The sequence below is a fragment of the Sceloporus occidentalis genome, unplaced genomic scaffold, assembly GCF_023333645.1.
Source record: "Sceloporus occidentalis isolate IW3139 unplaced genomic scaffold, rSceOcc1.0.p SCAF_6, whole genome shotgun sequence".
Taxonomy (NCBI): domain Eukaryota; kingdom Metazoa; phylum Chordata; class Lepidosauria; order Squamata; family Phrynosomatidae; genus Sceloporus; species Sceloporus occidentalis.
The window spans coordinates 4498623-4518919 of NW_028316986.1; the positions used below are offsets into that span (position 1 = coordinate 4498623).

A 20297-nucleotide genomic window follows, 5' to 3' on the forward strand; every position below is an offset into this window, starting at 1 on the left:
TTTCGGGCTATAAGAGTTTATTCCTCATGTTTTGCCAACATCTGTGACTGGCATCTTCAGAGAATGCTGGCATGGAAAAGAATGCTGAAGTATTTTTAATAAAATGTAACAGAAGAGATATATGCTCCCGTGCCTAAGGAAGGAAATATGCAGCCTTAAAGAAAGAGAATAAGATTTATTAAACCGATTATGAGGATGACAATGATGAAAAAAGGGTCAGAATTTCTTTGGAGGAAGAGCACATTTATCCCATTTTCATAGTCTAAATAATCCCACTGAAATTATGGAAGGTGTAATGCAGCACATGGAGGGCACCTGGTTGGGGCATACTGTATTGCTAATGTATTTACAAAAGACACTCCTTGTATCAGATTTTGGTGATAGGGATGGGTGAGACAACCAGCGCTTTTTCTCCCGTCTCCCTCCCTTACACACACACACGGCCTTCCTGAAAGCTCACCAAGGTTTCACAGCATGGAAATGGCAATATTTCCATATCAGCTTCAGCACAGAAGGGTTCAAGGTCTGGCCAATTATTAACAGTTTCTAAAAATAATCCTCCGCAGCTGGCCTTTTGCTAATTCCCCTTAATGATCTGCACCAAAGAGTCCTGTAAACAATTATTGGCTCAGGCAGAAGGAGAGACCTGGCCATGGACCGCTCTCTCCCACAGGCCACTCAAGAGGACTGGAAGCGGGTGAAGGAGGCTGTGCGGTGACCTTTAGGTTCAGTGTCATTGCTCTCTAAACACATGCGGGTGGCTGGAGTGGGGCCTCTTCCGCTCTTGTGTTTGTTCTTAATGGAAAGCAACCTTGGGAGGCCACCACTTGGCACTGAAGAGCAGAAAGGGAAGGGGACAAAGGGAGTTTTAACTCTCTCCCACACTGCTCCTTGCCACTTAAAAATACAGTAGGCCCTGCACATTTGTTGGGGGCACAGGACCCCCAGTGAAAGTGGAAAAACCACAAATAAAAAACCCACTACTTTTTAACCTGAGAGAACACCTCTCTAGGAAGTTCTAGGTCCTCCAGGAAAACTCAATGGTCAACATCTAGACTGGACAATTTTAGAATTTGACCACAGAATCATGCTGGAGGACATACAAATGTCTAGAGAAGTGCTTTCTCTAGGATTTTCCAGGTGCTTCAGTCCAACTCAACTTCTGCAGAATTTCTCTAAAGGACCGAGCAATTCCTAGAGAGAACATATTAATCAAAACCCCAAATAATCAAACCCACAAAAGTCAAAGCCGTAAATGTGGAGGGCTGACTGTAATTCCACACACACATACCCAAGCAACATGGATGAGGTCCTGTTCACTGGCTGTGTTGCATACAATTATACAAGAGCAATGTCAAGCCTTTATAGAAGCACAGGATACAATTACACCAGGTTTGCATAAAATTACGCCAGTGTAACCACAATGGCATTACTGGATCAAACCACCAATTTCTCCAACAGGCAGTAGAGCCATGTATACTTCCATTGTACAAGTTGATCCAACTCCCCACCCAACACAAAAAACAATTATTTCTGGGACCTCCTAGAGAGCCACAAGTACTCATACAACAGGTATACAGAAGTAACTGTTCTTCCTCAACCACAAATAGGAGGATGTCATCCTTGCAGAACCACCAAGTAATGTAATTGCTGGCATAATGGCATTTACTACAGTATAAATCTCCATCAGGATACCAGCTACTATTTCATCCCCTTGAGGGTAGAAAAGTACATGGAACAGAAAGGATTTCATTGATAAATGGCAAGAGGGAAAGGATGTGAAGTTCTTGCCATCACTCCTCTTATGCTCCCCAAAAGGCAGCCTTCCAATGCTTTGTTGTTGTGTGCTTTCTAAGTCGTTTCCAACTTATGGCGACCCTAAGGCAAAGTTATCATCGGTTTCCTGGGTCTGAGAGAGTGTCACTTCCCCAAGGTCACTCAGTGAATTTCCATGGCCAAGCAGAGAACTGAACCCTGAACTCCAGAGCCATAGTCCAATGCTCAAACCACTGTACCATGCTGGCTCTCCCTTCCAAGACTACTTCTCATTTTATAAAAAATGCACTGGGTGAAAACAAGAATCACTTGTGGCTCTTTGAAATTTTAACAAGTTTCCAGCCTACTTCATCAGCTGGAGTCCACAAAAACTTGTGCCAAATAAAATCTGTTTCTCTTTGAGGTGCCACTAGACCCATACTTGGTTTTGCTGCAACAGGCTAACACAGCAGCTCTGCATTTGAAATTCTTGCACTGGGTGAAAACAGAAACAAAACTCCATGATACATCTGCTCTGTGTCACAAAATACAGTGTCTCCTGTCCCCACCATCAGAGAAGAGTTTTCCCCCAGCCCTTTTCTCTGGTTGCCAGAAAAAAATTCATTTTGATCCGAGAGATGAATCACAGCCCTAAGGTATGTGTGACTAGAAATCAGAATAAAATGATAGAAATGAGCTGAACTCGATTCTAAACAATATCTCTACATTAATATATGGTTTGGGTCCAGAGTATTAGATGGACCATTACCTCCCTTTATGAGCCCCATAGAGCTCTTCTCTCTGTCCTACCAACTTCTCAGGCTTGTTTGACAAGAGAGAGGACCTTCTTGGTGGCTGCTCTCAGACTTGGAAACTCCTTGCCTAGCGAGGCAAGAATGGCCCTGTCCTTGCTCTCTCCCTTACTCTTTCTATCACTAATTTAAGACATTCTTATGCCATCAGGCTTTTAGAAACTGCCTGGGATAGGCTTTTAATGCTGTGTGATGCTTTTTAAATGTTTGTGTGTTTTTAAAATGAATTTAAATTTATTAATTGTGTGCATGTATGTGTATAATGAATCTTTTAGAACAGTTGTGGCTGTGTTGTTTTTAAATATGTTGTTAGCTCCCATAGCATGGAGCCATGGCAGTTAAAGTGGCATCAAACTGCATTATTTATGTAGTGCAAAAGCAGAGTTCTGGTGTCAAAACAAACTACAAATGCCAGAATACCATTGGATGACAATTAAAGCAGTGTCAAACTGCATTATTTCTGTAGTGCAGATGTAGGTAAAGACAAATTAGAAATGAATAAAATCATCATCATCATCATCACCACCACCACTTTGCCTCTCCTCCTCCTTTAAAAACTCCTGCTTGCCTTTATTCTCAAGCAAAACACTTTCAACTCCAAGGGGAAAGAGACAGAAGAGGGGTGGAAGTGGGTTTCCTTGTTTTTGTTCCACATCTTGCTTACCATGTCTACAATGTCTGCCATAGTCACAATGAAAATGGCTGACATCGCCCATGTGTTCCTGGCCCACCGAGTCCTGTCTATCCAGGTGGAAAAAGCCACAAGCTTTCGTGGAAAAACCTGTAAAATGACAAGAAGGCATGAAAGACCCAAGGATCTATTTTGAAAATTTCCCATGGAAATTATCAGATGGGGGGAAATCGGGGAAATCAAAAAGCATACTCCCAGCAAATTTGCGCAATCGCACTGAAGATTTTCAGACACATCACACTTATCCAGGACTTAACCCATGAAGATCCAGGAATGCTCTAGCAACAAACCATTCACAGGAAAGTCCCGGGAATGGTTTGTTATTGGAGCATTCCTGGATCTTCATGGGTTAAGTCCTGGATAAGCGTAATGTGTCTGAAAATCTTCAGCACTATTGTGCGACTTTGCCAGAAATATGCCTTTAACTCCCAGCTTTTTTCACCCATCTGATAATCTTCTATGTTTGCGCAGTGAGAACCAATCAAAATGAAGACAAAAACTCAGTGATAGCATTTAGGATTCTGGAATATTACAACAAAATAATACATCGCTTGCTGCTCGCTACTGTTGTTTTTAATTTAGATATTACTAACTGACATTTTGGAACATCAATGATTCACATTCTATCCAAGAATCTAGTAACTGGTGAGGCATAGCTGGATGAAGTTATATGTTCTAACTAGTGTCATTTGTAGTTTTGCTATTGTGATAATTTCTCTCAGATATTTTTTCATGGGATTCTTGTTGTGTGCCTTAAAGTAATTTCTGATTTACAGCGACCCCGCAGCACAGGGGTTTACTTGATAAGATTAGTTCAGAAGGGTTTGCCTTTGCCTTCCTTTGAGGCTAAGACAATGTGACCTGCCCAAGGTGATCCAGGAGGTTTACATGGCTGAAATGAGATTTGAACCCTAGTCTCCAGAGTCTTAGTCCAATGCTCAAACCACTGCACCATACAGCCTCACTTTCTCCCTTTCCAGTAACTTAAACCCAGCCCCATTTGAATTATACAGTGATTCAAAATGAATGGTGCAAAAGTAAAGCTGTCCTCGTTCGTTTTTGTACCATTCTTTTTGAATCACTAAGTACTCTAGGAGGGAGCAAATGGGAAGAATATGCACGCTTTCTCAGACCCGAATACTGCAGGCTGAGTACCGGATGTGATACAGCCATTACAAATAGGTAATGGATAATTGGCCTTGAGATAAAGAGTCTGGGTTCATCACAACAACTGAGTAACAATTATGCATTTACGGAGGATGAATCATTGTGGGGAAAGGTCCTTACCCTGGGAAAGATGGCAGCCAGTGAGCAAACAGTCAGGATGAGCAAAAGGATTTCACCGACAACAAATGTCACATAATTTGCCACCAACCTGCAAGAGAGAAAGAGGGGGAAAGTAAAGCACACAGTGTTAGTAGAGAAGGTCAATGATAAATGCTTTCATCCTGATGACAGAGGAAATAGAATTCTCTGAGAAACAAAAGGCACAGATACATACACACAAACTCATAAGGCTTGCTGAAAGGCAGTGTTGTGCAGTGGTTAGCATACAGGGCTAGGACCTATATATCGAGACCCAATTTTGGGGAAAAGCAGGGTACAAATAAATATAGTAGTAGTAGTAGTAGTAGTAGTAAGGACCTGGAGAGACCAGGTGCAAATCACCACTTGACCATGAAGTGCACCAGGTGACCTAAGGAAGTTATTCCCTCCCTCCCTCTCTCTCTCTCTCCCTATCCTATCTCACAGAATTGCTGTGAGGACAGAAGAAGGGAGAGAGGTGCACACTGACCTGAGCTGCTTTGAGGAAAGGCAGAGTAGGATTGTAATTAAATCCAGGTATACCTGAAGGGATGTATTCTCCCATATGAGCCTACCCAGGTTTTGAGATCTATCACATCATCCTCACAGGTACATCTGATGGAAACATGGGAGAGCACCTTCTCAGTGGCTGCTCCCAAGTTCTGGATCTCCCTTTCTAGAGAAGTTAGACTGGCATCCTACTTATATCCTTCTGTAGACAGGTGAATACTTTACTCCTCCAACAGGCCTCTGGGAAGTGAATGCTTATGGGGGAAAGGCTTTTAACAATGTGCTGTTTTGGTCCTAGTTGCGGCTTTTTAATGGGTATGCTTCTATGGGCATTTTTTTTTAATACTATGGCTAATTTAACTATTGTACATTTTAATGGCATTGACTTTCACCTGTTATGTGTTTACATTTTTGTAAACTGTATTGAGTGCAGGTCTGGGGAAAAAGTGGGAGATACTAAAATAGAAAAAGGAGAAGGAAGGAGGAACAGGACAAGAAGGAGAAGGGAAAGGAGGAGGAGGAAAAGGGAGAGAAGGAAGAGGAAGAGAAGAGGGGTAGGAGAGAGAAGGGAAGGGGAGAGAGGAAAAGAGGTGGAGGAAGAGACAACAGGAAAAAAGAGTCCACCTCAACATTAGGAAGAACTTCCTGATAGTAAGAGCTATTTACTCAGAGGGTGGTGGAGACAGAGGCATCACTAGGGGAGGTGTGGTAGTGTGGACTGCACCAGGTGACACATCAGAAGAGGGGTGGCACCTGGCCAAGTGCCCCCCACCTTCCTACTCAGCACTCTTTTACTCATGAGTAAAGCAGCATCGAGCAGGGAGGAAGAGGGCCCTGCCCATGGAGCCCCCTGAAGCCTCGCCCCCCGCAACAAGTGATATCCCATAATGGAAAGCCACTGGGTGGTGTCTCCTTCTTTGGAAGTTTTTAAACAGAGGCTGGATGAGTGCTTTGATTGTGAGCTTCTGCATGGCAGGGATTTGGACTGGATGGCCCTTGTAGTCTCTTCCAACTCTATGAGTCTATGCTTCTATGAAGTCACACATAGAATGGGAATATGGACAACGAAACCATATTTGTGGCCTCCCTCGGAGAGTGGTGGAGTCTCCTTCTTTGGACGTCTTTAAACAGAGGCTGGACGGGAATCTGTCAGGGATGCTTTGATTGTGAGTTTCTGCATGGCAGAATGGGGTTGGACTAGATGGCCCTAGTGGTCTCTTCCAACTCTAGGATTCTATGATTCTATGAACAACAGTGACAAGCACACATTTTAGTTCTATTGGTTCCTCCACAGAAATTCGGCCATGCTCACCTCGGATCAATGAAAATCTCCACCACAGCAGTAAAGAAGAGGACAACACAGGAACAGCTGAAAGCCGCCCCACTCTGCTTCTCTTTCTCCACAGAGTAGCGTGTCTCCATCTCAGGGTCAATGAAGCGCATGGTCAGGCGGAATGTGGCTCTCCCCTTCAGCCTGTCGGAAATATTTGTCATGTGACTTCCATGTCCTACATTTTGCAGTGCACTGTGTTACCCCAAAACCAGGCCCCTGATCACCCTTCATATTTGATATCAATTTAATATTAAAAGATATGCTGGGGTGAGTGACCATGAGTGACTGGAAAGGTGACTACAAGGCAGAGACCTGGCCATGCTATATTTGGAAATCTGGTTGGCTCCAGCAAGGAAGTAAGCAAGGCATCCAATACAGTGAGATCACCCAAGGCATCAGCATAATTCCTTTTGTTTATTGAAGATGATGATGGGATTTTGGCCGAAGGAAATTATTGTGCATACACAGACAAAGGATGCTTCTCTAGCAGCAAGGAGTTTTCCATTGTCTGCAATATTCACATCAATCTCCCAAATATTTACTACAGCTCCCAACCATTCCTATCCCCTGGAAAACCATTTAGGAGTTAGGTAATCCATTCATCCCAAAGATTAGTGCCCCAGGACATGATTTTCAGTATACAGTAGAGTCTCGATTATCCGACATAAACGGGCTGATAGTTGGATAGCCGAAAATGTTGGATAATCCAGAGGGTCCAAGAAAAGCCTTGAAATCACTATGAATTGCAAACGTATTGAAGTTTTATTGCAGTAACAGTAAAAGTAACATTGGAGTAACATTATAGGAATAACATTGTAATGTATAAACAGTCCTCTAAAAATGTAAAGAAATCACTGATCAACATTGTGATGTACAATATGTACTGTATAAACAGTTCAGTCCTCTGAAAATGTAAAGAAATCATTGAGCAGCGACGTTGGATAATCCGGAATGTTGGATAATCAAAGGTTGGATAATCTAGACTCTACTATATATACCACCACCTAGACACTAGCAATTTGGTTTAGTTTGCAACCAGGCAGACACTCTGTTGGATCTACTAGGCACTTTCAGTATGCCAGCTAAGGAGTCTATTGAGTCCTCTCCATTCTGGGCATCCATCAATTTGACCCACACTTCAAGATCAGAAACATATTACTGTTAGCAAGGCCTCCAGTATTCATCTTCTCCCACCTGTTTCATTATTATGTAGAAAGAATTTGTAACACCTTTGAGACTAACTGAAATAAAGAAGTTGGCAGCATGAGCTTCCGCAGACTTCAGTCTACTTCCTCAGATGCAACCTCCCTGAACCCCAGCATTTTGGGTAACAACTGTACTTCTTCACACTAATGACATCTGGTCACCCTGGTCATGCTATGCTACTGCACCCAAACCAAATGTGGCATGATATGAATCCCAGTTTCATTTTTGGCCATTTGTTGCAGTTTGGGGGTCCAAGAGTGGCAGCAAATAGTTTGGGTAATTTTGGGACATTTTTCCTGCCAAAAAGCATACCAGAAAAGAATGGGATCTTAGGGCTTGTGAGGATATCTTTAAAGGCACCAAGGGACACAAAATAGGGTTCTAGAGGGGTTGCATGTGGCTCACAGAATGCACTTTCCCCACCCCTGGCCTAAATGATGGCAAATTCCAGAACCTTTGTTTCAGGGTAGGTCTCAGATTCAGTTTACCAAGACCTCACACAAAATGGATAAGCTTCTGAATACCAACTGCTGGTGAAGATGAATTGGAGGGAACCATTGTGCTTGTTTCCTGTTGTGGCAGTGGTGTCACTAGGGTTGGCATTATCCAATGTCACTCCTCCCATTGACCTCCTCCCATCCCATCCCATCCCATCCCATCCCAAATCCTTAGTAATGTTTTTTGTACTAATGTTACTCATAAATCGTAATTTCCATATATCACTGAATGTAATGGCAAAAGTTGCGAAATAAACAACTAGAAAAATTAAAATTCCAGAACCATAAGGACAGCCTAAATGTATTTACATGTATAGTTTCATGCGAGAGCCAGCATAGCGTAGTGGTTCAAGTGCTGGCCTGCAATTCTGGAGACCAAACTTCAATTCCCAGCTTTGCTATGAAACCCACTGGGTGACCTTGAGCAAGTTACACGCTCTTAGCCTTAGGCTTAGGGGAAGGTGATGGAAAGCCTCTTCTTTTTTTTTTTTAATTATTAATTAAATTTTAATACAAACAATACAAATATATACAGTCCGACAAACATACACAAACATGGCATCCACCCCTACCCTTCCCCTCCCAAGTCATTTATTCTACGTATTCCTCACCCCCCTTTCCCTCCCCCCGACCCCCTATACCTACTAACGAGAATAAAAAAGAAAAAGAAAAAATAAAGAAAAGAAAAAGGAACTCAATTTACCATCTTATCATCTACTATCGCCTAATTACCTCTACATCTAAACTATCATCTATCATACAACTCTAACTCATTCTCACACATCCTGAGACTTCCATTCTCTTTGCTCGAATTGTAATGTTCTTGTATCTCGTATATATGTTCTATTAGATCTATTCTATACTAAGAGTTTTCCTAAGTACATTCTCCATCTTTAAATACTTCACTTTCACTATCTTATTACAATTACTTCATTGTGTATACTACGCTTCTTCAGCAGATAATCAACATACCAATTATTAACAAATCAGTACAATCTATCATCAAATTTATCGATATCACTATTTTACAGTATTATTTCTTTACATTGTTTCCTCATATATTCAAACACCAATTGCCATTCATCATTAATTTTCTTCTCAACATCCACCATGGCTGTATCCCTTATTACCTGTGTTAATTTGTCCATTTCTATAATTTCCATCAATTTTATTTCCATTATTTTATATGGAAAGCCTCTTCTGTACAAATGTTGCCAAGAAAACCCCATGGTAGGTTCACCTCAGGGTCACCATGAGTTGTTAATGACTTGAAGGCACACAACAACAAAGTTTTCAGCCACTCATGTGGACAATTTTGGACTATTTCAGAATTCTGAATAAGGGAGACTTAACCTGTAGTGTGAAACGTCTCCTAGGTGGTTTACAGACTGCCCCTTTGGGGCGGCCTGTACCCGCCCCTTTCCCCAATGGATCAGGGCCTCAGATGCCACAGCAGCAGCCCTGAAGCCCCGATCCGCCGCTTTTCCAGGCCGCGGGGAAGCGGCAAAAGGCTGCTTCCCCACGGCCTGGAAAGGGGTGTCCTTGGGGCTTCAAGCCCCAACGACACCCTAACAGCAGCGAGGAAAGGAGTCGCTCGGCCCCTTTCTCCTTTGTGTTGTTGGCGCAGCCGTGTAAAGGCTGCGTCAGAGACACAAAACCAGGAAGGAGCTCCAAAATGGAGCTCCTTCCAGTGCCACAGAAAGGGCGCCATAGGCACCCTTCTGCGGCACCAGGACGTCATGTCCGCACCGCTCCATTTGAAGGCGGCGCAGCCGTGACATCGTAATGGCGGTGCCCGTGTGTATAGGGCACCGCCATTTTTATGCCCCCAGTACGTACTAGAGGTGAGGCCTGATTGGACGCTGCGTCCTCAGCCAACCCTTAGTACGTACTGGGGGCAGAGCAAACGCCCGCCTGTAACAGGCTTCAGTTATGCATTCAGTTGCAAAGTCATTGGTGCAGTGTTGCCATTCAACACAAGACCTGCATAGTACAATAAATGTGCAACTCCACATGCAGAAATTTACACTACACAACTGTGACGTAGCATTGTGGCCTGTGATGTTCAAAATGACAGCTAGAGGAAAAAGATACTGGTGTGGATCAAGGAAAGAGGGAAGGCCAAAATGGGCCACTGGGTGGATTCTGCATGTCACAATCCAAAAAAGTAATGTTCTCAACCTCTGGGAACCACAGAACAGATGCCAAGAGAGTGTAGGAGGGGGAGACTTACGCCTGCACAGATTCTCTCTCCAGCAAGGCTTCATTAAGTAATTTGTTAAGTTCCTGTTCATTCTCTGAAGCATCCACCACCCTCTCTGCCAGGTCTCGCAAGCGCAGGCGCCTCCGGGGATTGGGAAAAGATGGGTTCACCACCTGAGCAGAAGAGAAGAACAATGTCTGAGAAGAAAACCGAAATATGAAAGCCTGGGAACTGGAGTCGGGGAGGCCTACAATACATTGAAGGTAAGGAGGCCTACAACATATTGGAAAGCCGTGACCCAGTGACTTCTAAATGGATGTTCAGTACATAAGTAGTGTTAATCCATATGATTTCTGTATTAGCTATGTGCTGATGCCAAATTCTAAGCTTGTTTTGTGTGGGTGTGCCTGGTGACAGACACCTAGGACAAGAGAGAGTCTAAAGTTTACTTATTATATGACAGAGGAAATTTCTGACCTCCAAATGCCTAGGCCTGAATCCTATTGAAGAGAAGATAATTGAGTCAATGGCATTTACTGATGTGTTGACCTGCCATTCAACCATCAGGTCAATGAATCTACTCTAGCTGGGACTAAAGCAAAGACATTCAGATCAGATGGGTTTTGTTAAATAAGTCCTAGGAAGGGCATTCTGAGGGACAATTGTGGAAGGAACTGAGGGTGGAATAACCTTGTTTTCTGCTGCTCCAGAGACTAGGACATGGAGCAATGGATTCATAGTGCAGGAAAAAAGATTCCACCTGAACATCAGGAAGAACTTCCTGACAGCAAGAGCAGTTTGACAGTGGAACCTGTTGCCTCAGAGTGGTGGAATCTCCTTTTTTTAATAAGCTGTTAAACAGAGGATGGATAGCCATCTATCAGGAGTGCTTTGATTATGTATTCCCACATAGCAGAAAGGGGTTGGGCTGGATGCCCCTTGGGAACTCCTCCAACTATATGATTATAGGAGGAATGCACAGATAACCAAAATATACACAGATATACATCCTTCTTTGATTTCTGTAATTTGTATAACATTGCAGAATGTACTATCTATCTATCTGTCTATCTGTCTATCTATCTATCTATCTTGTGTGTCCCCTTTCTCCCCGGATAGACCCAAGGCGGCTCACAGACAAAACTTTTAAAACACAGTAAAATTCAAACAATTAAAACAAAGATGTATTTTTTTAGGAATAGAATCTGGGTACAGATAGACAAGATTTTGACGATTTATCAGTCTTTCCCTGGTCATACTGCTGCACCCATACCCTTGTGTCCAGTTCCTCTGCCTCATCAGGGGTGGTGCAGGTGGTGTTAATGCTCCCGTTGCATTCTTTGGTGTTGATCAGCTGAGGTGAGTTCCCATGGGAAGATGAAACAGATAACTTCTGCGGCATGAAGGAAAATAAGAGGGACAAAGACACATGCTAGCTTGTGTTTTAGCGTGCAGTTGAATGGAAAGTTGACAAATAGGGGAGGGGAAGGAAGGCAGTTGGAAAACTGATAGCATACAAGCTGAATAGCATGGGAGGAAACCTGGCACATTACAGGTTGTGTTTCCCTTATCCAAAGTGCTTGGAACCAGAAGTGTTTTGGATCCCCCCCCCCCCCAGATTTTGGAATATTTGCATATACATATTGAGATACCTTGCAGATGGGACCCAAATCTAACCATGAAATTCATTCATAGCCTAAAGGAAATTTCATACATAAGAATTTTAATAATTTTGTACATGAAAATTGAACCATAAGAAAAGAATAGTTGCCACTATTTCAGCCATCATTTTGGAGTATTTCATATTTTGGAATTTGAGATAAAGGAGCCTAACCTGCATTTGTATTTTTAATCTTATTAAAGTTTTAACATGCAAGTCGTTAGCTACCTTGGATTATATTTATAAAAGGCAGAGTCGGTGATGTTTAGGTCTACAGCCCCATACTCTCCCCCTCCCTATCTGCTTTTTCTGCATTTGAACCCTCTGGACTGTCCTTTTTCTGCTTCTCCTCCCAAAATGTGAATGGGCTCTCCCACAAATCTCTAAGAAGTGTAATTCATCTTTTAAATACATTGCAGGGCCTCCCCTGTAGTGCTTAAATTCAACTCGAAACTACTTGTTTTAAGAACTAGGAGTGAACTTCCACCCACTTTTGGAAAGGGCAGTTGAGGGCGGGTGGCTCAGAAATTCACTACAGAACCACTGCCCATCCTTGTTTTAAATCCTGGTAGGCAACTGTACATGGGCTGGGGGCCATTCCTTCCCTCCAGACCACTCCCTAAGGCTACACCAATTGAAAGGAAGCCCATATTCTGTAGTTCCTCTCAAAATGAGATTAGAAAGTAACATCACATCACATCCTACCACCATTTTGAGAGGGACTGCAGAAGAAATTGAAATGTTTGAGGGTTTTATAAGGTTTTGTGGTTCTTGTGGTAGTATAGTATGGGTAGTCTTGTATGTTTTCACACTGCTAGAAAGTTTTCTACATGGTTTGAGGGCAATTCCTCCCCCCCACCAAATGTTGTTATTATTATTATTATTAACCTTTATTTATAAAGCGCTGTAAATTTACACAGCGCTGTACATACAATCTTTTTAATTAAACGGTTCCCTGCCCTCAGGCTTACAATCTAAAAAGACATGACACAAAAGGAGAAGGGAGTGATGGTGGGGAAGGGGATGAGGGCCAGCGGTTTTTCTCTACCTCCGAGGCCTGGATCAGGGGAGATGGACTGGAGGGAGGGCTTGGCTTCTTAATGGATTGTTAATCTTCTTCCACGGAGGCCTGTTGGAGCTAGCCTGCCTCTCTAGTAGGATAATACATATTAAATACATAGCAATACAGGAAATGATTCAATAAAACAGGCAACAAAGAGCATCAAATAGCAAGTGACAATTATGCAATGCCTGGGAACGCTTGTCTGAACAGGATGGTCTTCAACTCCGTTTTGAAGATGGTTAAAGAAGTGATGGCTCTTGCTCGCGGGGGAAGAAGGTTCCAGGAGTGAGGGGCAGCGAGTGAAAAGGGGCGAATCCAAGATGGGGCAGAGGAAATCCTGGGCTGGGACAGCAGGCCTTGACTACCAGAACAGAGGGCCTGAGTGGGAAGACGAGGAGAAAGAACGTCTGATAAGTAAGGAGGGACCAGCCCATGGAGGGCTTTAAATGTCGACAGCAGGAGCTTGTACTGAATGCGGAAAGGGAGTGGGAGCCAGTGAAGGGATGCCAATGCAGGAGAGATGTGGTCAGAGCGGTGGGCGGATGTGATAATGCAGGCAGTTGAGTGCTGGACAGAAATTAAAGGACGGAGGTGAGAAAGAGGAAGCCCAGCCAGGAGGACATTACAGTAATCAAGTCGTGAGATCACTAGGGCATGGACCAGGATCTTGGCAGTGCAGGCGGAGAGATATGGTCGGATTTTGGCAATATTGTACAAAAAGAATCTACAAGCCTTGGCTGTGGTCTGGATCTGAGGGAATACATGACAGAGAAGAATCAAAGATAAAACCAAGACTGTGGGCTTGCTGGAGTGGTTGAATAGAAATATTGTCCACAGAGACAGAAAAGGAGCGTTGAAGGGTGGACTTAGGAGGAAGGACAAGAAGCTCCGTCTTGGACATGTTGAGCTTCAAACGCCAATGGCGCATCCACTGCGAGACAGCTGTGAGACAAGACGAAACTTGCTGTTCAAGTCTTGGAGAAAGGTCAGGGGTGGAAAGATACAACTGGGTGTCATCGGCATACAGATGGTAGGAAAAACCAAAAGAGCTAATGAGTTTACCTAAGGACAGTGTGCAGAGAGAAAACAGAAGGGGACCCAGAACAGAGCCCTGGGGAACTCCAAAATGCTTTTTTTAAATACAAATATTAGGTTGAAGGCTTTCATGGCCGGCATCCATGGTTTTTTGTGGGTTTTTCAGGCTATGTGGCCATGTTCTAGAAGATTTTCTTCCTGACTTTTTGCCAGCATCTGTGGCTGGCATCTTCAGAGAATGCTTGTCTGGAAAAAGTTGTGTATATATAGACTGTGTGAGCCTGGGAATGCAGGAGAGATTTGCACAGAACAATACACATGCAAATCACTCCTGCATTCCCAGGCTCACACAGTATACATATATACACAACTTTTTCCAGGCAAGCATTCTCTGAAGATGCCAGCCACAGATGCTGGCAAAACGTCAGGAAGAAAATGTTCTAGAACATGGTCACATACCCCGAAAAAACCACAAAAACCCAAATATTGGGTTGTTGGGGGCTTTGGGGGGTTGTGGAGATTTCTGGTGCTGCAAAAGCAGGGGCCAGAGACAGATGCTATGGACTGCTAAAAAGACAAATAAATTGGTCCTGGAGACAAAATCTCTTCTAGAGCCACTGTAGCACAGTGGTTTGAGTGCTGGACTATGACTCTGGAGACCAAGGTTTGATTCCCAACTCGCCTATGAAACCCACTCGGTGACCTTGGACAAGTCAAATGCTCTCAGCCTTTGGGGAAGGCAAACCTCTTCTGAACAAATCTTGCCACGAAAACCGCATGGCCTTAGGGTCATCCTATAAGTGAGAAACAACTTGAAGGTGCACGACAACAAAGAGGCAAATCAAGCTTGAACTCTCCCTAGAAGCCAAGATGACTAAATTGAGGATATTGTACTTTGGCCGTACCATGAGAAAGCAGGACTCCCTGAGAAAAGACAATGATGTTTGGTAAGACAGAAAGCAGTAGGAAAAGAGGAAGACTGCATGTCAGATGGATGGACTCCAACAAGGAAGCCACAATCGCTGCTCTGAATCTGCAAGACCTGAGCAGAGCTGTTAAGGCAGGGTGACCTAGAAGTCTTTCATTCATCGGACTGCCATAAGTTGAAGTCAACCTGATGGTAGTTAACAACGCTAAGGTCTGGCATGAAGCTGATGGACCTACTTTGTCCACCTTTATTTTAAATAAACATAAATAATAATAAATCTACTTCTCTTATTAAATAAATATTAAGACACATGGTTAAATGAATGAACAATAGTTAAAAGCAACGGATGAAACTATATTAGAAACCAGAACAAATCATCCTTTTCCCCCCAAGTTGGGCAATGCAGAAGGTTCAGGTAATTGGACACTAATCGGCAGCACTTGTGTCATACCAGTGTGTTGACACACAGGTGTTTCCTGTGCATGAAACACAGCTCCCCTGGCTGCAGTTCCAGCTTGAGAGAGAGTTCAAAGCATGAGCCATCATCTGACATTTAAACAGTGACTAACTGAAATGAGGACTGAAGGAGTCTCTTTAACACTGAGAGTTATTAGCCCTTGGGGGTAAGTTACTTTGATTCCCTGCTGAATAGAGAACCAGGCTAATTAATCGGCTGCATTGATCCTGTCTGAATAAATGGAAATGGAATGTAACACATGAAAGGACAGGGATGGAAAGAGAGGGGGAGGCAGACTTGGACCTGGAATCCTCCTCTCAGGCCTTCCAATTATATGAGCACCACAGCTGAGAGAATAGTCTCCTTTTCCAGATCAAGACTGAGCTCTTCCTAGAAACCAGCATGACCAAACTGAGGCTATCATCCTTCGGCCACATCACGAGAAGGCAAGATTCCCTAGAAAAGATAATGCTTGGAAAGGTAGAGGTTAGGAGAAAAAGAGGTAGACTGCATACCAGATGGATGGACTAAATTAAGGAGGCTACAGCTAGGAGCTTGAAGGAACTATGCAGAACAGCTGAGGACAGGAAGTCTTGGAGGTGTCTTATCCACAGGTTCACCATGAGTCAAAGATGACTCAAAGGCAGTTAATAATAACAAAATGAGACAATGGGTTAAACTACATTTATTGGGGTCAACAACAGCAATATCTAATTCTATCCTGTATTCTTATCTATTGTTTTATATGTATCTTGTAGAATGCATGCCATTGGCAGGTTTCATTTTGATCGATTTTATTATTTGTATGTACAGCGTTGTGCAAATCTACAGTGCTATATAAATAAACTATAATAATAATATTAATAACAACAACAACTGCCAAATCAGATGGCAAGGTGGGTAGAAGCACAAAACTTGGAGATGCTTCTCAGCAGAGCCTATAATAAGCGTCAGGGTATTTTGTAGCCTGTGCACAAGGACAGAGTCTAACAAAGAAGAACAAAAGGGATGCTTTGGGGAGTGGGGTGTCTGTCCCACCTCGAAGAGAGTGCCAGAGTCCTAGCTACCCTCATAGACATCTAGAGCTCTTGATTCTAGCTATCTGTGGGTATTTTACTGACTTGGCTGAAGATGATCTTCTAGACTAATCTGTACCTTCTAACTTTCCCAAGTTTGTCTGAAAGGAAGGTGATACTTTATGCTAATGTAGACTTCTTGCTTAGAATAAAACCTTTCCTTTCCAAAGTACTTCTTCCCTCTCACACTCCTTTCACATGCCTTTACATGGTTTCATCTCCTCATCAAAGTTAGTGGAGGGGAGTCTCTGCAGTGCCAGAGATGGAAAGTACAGTGCAGAAGAATCCCAAAATGTTCCATTGAGCTGCTGCATGAGGGGAAATCAAATTAATGGATGGTGGCAGTTAAGAAAGGTGCTCTCTGGTGGTTCCATTCTGCTCAGCAGAAGCAGAAGGAGGGGGCCTCAGAAGATCACATCCTCCCTATGCCGATATCCAGTGGTATAAAAATGTATCATTAAATATCAAAGTCAGAATCATCCACAAAAATCTGACAGCAAAATCTGATGGCTTATTTGAAACATGGTTCTGTTTGGAAGATAGGTCTTTGAACACCATGCTCCTGGGAATCATATCATGAGACAACAATGGCTTAGTGGAAAAGACAATAGTGCTTGGTAAAGAGGAAAGCACTAGGAAAAGGGGAAAGGCACATTACAGTTGGACAATCAAGAAGCCACCGCCCTGCAAGACCTGAGCAAGTATCTGATGACCAGGGCTCATAAAAGTCTCTTATTCGCTGGGTCACCTGAACCTGAAGCTGACCTAGTGGCAAATAACAGGAAATAATCAGTTTTGCACGGAGATTTCAATATTAAGATGATGAATCCACTCCAGGTTTTATTTCAACTTTATTGGTGCTATCCAGAATGCTGAAACCATTTGGGGATTAATCACTAGGAACATTCAGCCTGCCAGTGTCTCAATTTAGGTGCAAAATAAAAGCCACAGGTCTGGTCTCTCTCATTCCCATTCAGCTCACTCTTCTTGAATGCAATGAAAAAGTAACATTGGTCCTTATTTCCACCCTATTTCCCTCACCTCACAAATTAGCATCTAGCAAGCATCTAGCTACTTTGCTTGCAGAGAAATACAGCTATGTGGGAAGTGTTTCACATGGGTTTGTCTGCCTTGCTTTGCAGAACATGAACTACTTCTTGACAGTGCTTTGAAAGACTGTTTGTTCTTTGTAAAACAATCCAGGCAAAACCTTTTGCAAAAATGAAGCTGGTAAGTAACTATGATCTTACGTTTTAAAGTGAGACCTTGCAAGGTGATTCTTAGTGCAGAATTAGAAATAAAATAAAATAAAAGGTATTGGTCTGAATCATATTGGTTAATCTTAACAACAGTAGATCCAGAGAATGAACAATTTACGCCATGTCAATAAATTGTATGGACTCAATTAGTCTATTCTAATTAGCACTAACAACAGGATTGATGCCACAACTTCTTTTCAGGCACTTCCTTCTCCTTCAAAGTTATATATAGGATGTGATTGTTTGAGGGTTAGGGCCATATAAACTGAGGCTGAGAAAAAAGGTGTCAAATTTTACTCACCCTGGGTTTGATGTTCCCTTCTACCCCTTATCCAAACCTGTTACTACGAAAACATACAATTAAAACTTCAATTTCCAAAGGATTCATAAATTTCCAGCTGAAACACTGGGAAAATGGGACATGTGTCTTGCATAGCAGAAATACTCACCACACCATTGATTCCATTCTTGAGTGGCTGCTTGGGTACTAGCACGAGGTAGGTGACTATCCCCTTCTCCTTCAGGTATTCACACCGTGATCCACCATCCCCAGGCTCCACTTCAAACTCTCCTTTCAAGCAATCCATAGTGCTCTGGGAAATGTGCACACGCCTAGAAGAACCACATTTGAAGAAAAACTAGTCAGCCATTATAGAATTATAGAAACACAGAAGAGATCCCAAAGGTTATATAATCTAACCCCCTTCTGCCACACAAGATACACACTCAAAGCACTCCTGACTGATGACCATCCAGACAGAGACGTAGCCAGGATTTTAGGAAGGGGGGGGGGGTCCAGACTAAGTGCCACCATTATAATGGGGCTTGGGTGCAGCGGCGCAGCAGCACACACCATTCATTTTTCTAATGGAAGGGGGGGGGGTCCGGACCCCAAGATCCCCTCCCTTGGCTACGTCCCTGATCCAGACTCTGTTTAAAAACCTCCAAAGGAGGAATCTCCACCACTCTCTGAGGGAGTGTATTCCTCTATCAAGCAGCTCTTACTATCAAGAACGTCTTAATGTTTAGATGGATTCTCTTTTCCTATAGCTTGACTCCATTGTCCCATCTCCTAGTTGCTGGAGCAGCAGAAAACAACCTTGTTCCATCCTCAGTATGGCATCCCTTCAAATATTTTAACACTGCTATCATGTCACCTGTTAACCTTCTCTTATCCAGGCTAAAAATAAGCCTGTCCTCAAAAAGCTTGATGGTTTCACCATTTTAGTTGCCCTCCTCTGGACATGTTCCAGCTTGCCAAAATCCCTCTTGATATTGACACATTACTAGTAGGCAAATTCATGGGTACATTCAGATAGACTAAGATTTCCCCCTCAACATACCTTTTTTAACTCATTTCATTCCATTTATTCCCTGAAGGCAAAAGTATTGCACAATCTTTTCCTTGTCCTTCCACATTTTTATCCTAATAACTCTGTGAAGTAGTATGTAGAGAGATCTTGTAGCACCTTTGAAACTAACTGAAAGAAATAAATTGGCAGCATAAGATTTCATAGGCTTCAGTCTACTTCCTCAGAAGTAGATTGCCAACATCTTTCTTTCAGTTAGTCTCAAAGGTGCTACAAGATCTCTCTACCTACTGATTCTACATACTAACACAGCTATATCTTTGAATTCTACTGTCCGTGAAGTAGCTTAGGCTGTGAATTGGCTCAAAGTGTCCACATGAGTGTTATGTTATGGAGCTGCTGGAACGTAACCTGATTTATAGTTTGCATTGGGAAGAGAGGGGGTGGTGTGAACACAGATCTTATGCATTGTGCATGGATCTCTCAGTAATTTTGTAATTTTAAGCCTGGTCTGATAAAAGCAATTTTATTTTATAATAATGTATTATATAGTATTATATTTATAATTGACCAATCTGTGGGTATATGACACACACAGACCACAGACACCAGACTTTCCTAAACCTAGCACATAAATTCCAAGGTTCCTCTGCTTAAAATAGTTTTGTGTGTTCTTTCCCATTAAGAACTTAATTAATTAATGCCCTGGCTCTACACTTTGGACTACACTCTGATGCTGCTCAGGATCTTAATACCTGAAATGCTGGAGGGTATGCTCTCCCCATAAGAGGCCAAATGGGCACCAATACTGGTGTTATTCTGCTGCCAAGTTAAAACACACACACAGAGATTTTTGCTAAAGATTTTGTGGCCTGATTTCATCCGAATTTGCATGTGTGCCTAGTTTTAACTTGTCATAGACTACTTTAGCTGTTTTTAAGCTGTCTTGTTTTAACTCGCTGGATTGTTTAATATGTTTTGTTACTGTTGCTAACTGCCATTAAGCTTCACTTTGACATATGGTGACCCTAGGAAGGAGGGACTCCCAAGTCACTCTGTTACCAGCAACCATGTTCTAAGCTTGCAAATTCAGGACCATGGCTTCCTTGATTGAATCCATTTACAATGCATACAGTCATCAGGAGACTTGAAGGCATATACACATACACACTGCTGTTACTAGCTAGCTATTCATCA

At 42.8% G+C, this 20297-nt stretch overlaps 1 protein-coding gene across 3 annotated transcripts in view; it reads right to left on the reverse strand.

The window, feature by feature from the left end:
• The window catches only part of LOC149310345 (adenylate cyclase type 3-like), a 135969-nt gene that overhangs the window by 12992 nt on the left and 102680 nt on the right, over positions 1–20297 (reverse strand). For 2 of the 3 annotated variants that reach the window (XM_089528761.1, XM_089528762.1), the window contains exons 8-13: positions 18240–18402; positions 11586–11705; positions 10343–10485; positions 6386–6547; positions 4546–4633; positions 3232–3348 (exon numbers count right to left, since the gene is read on the reverse strand). In XM_089528761.1, the coding sequence (XP_089384887.1) occupies positions 3232–3348; positions 4546–4633; positions 6386–6547; positions 10343–10485; positions 11586–11705; positions 18240–18402 (793 nt within the window). The remainder of the gene's footprint in view (positions 1–3231; positions 3349–4545; positions 4634–6385; positions 6548–10342; positions 10486–11585; positions 11706–18239; positions 18403–20297) is intronic. The other variant, XM_089528763.1, reaches the window with a different exon arrangement.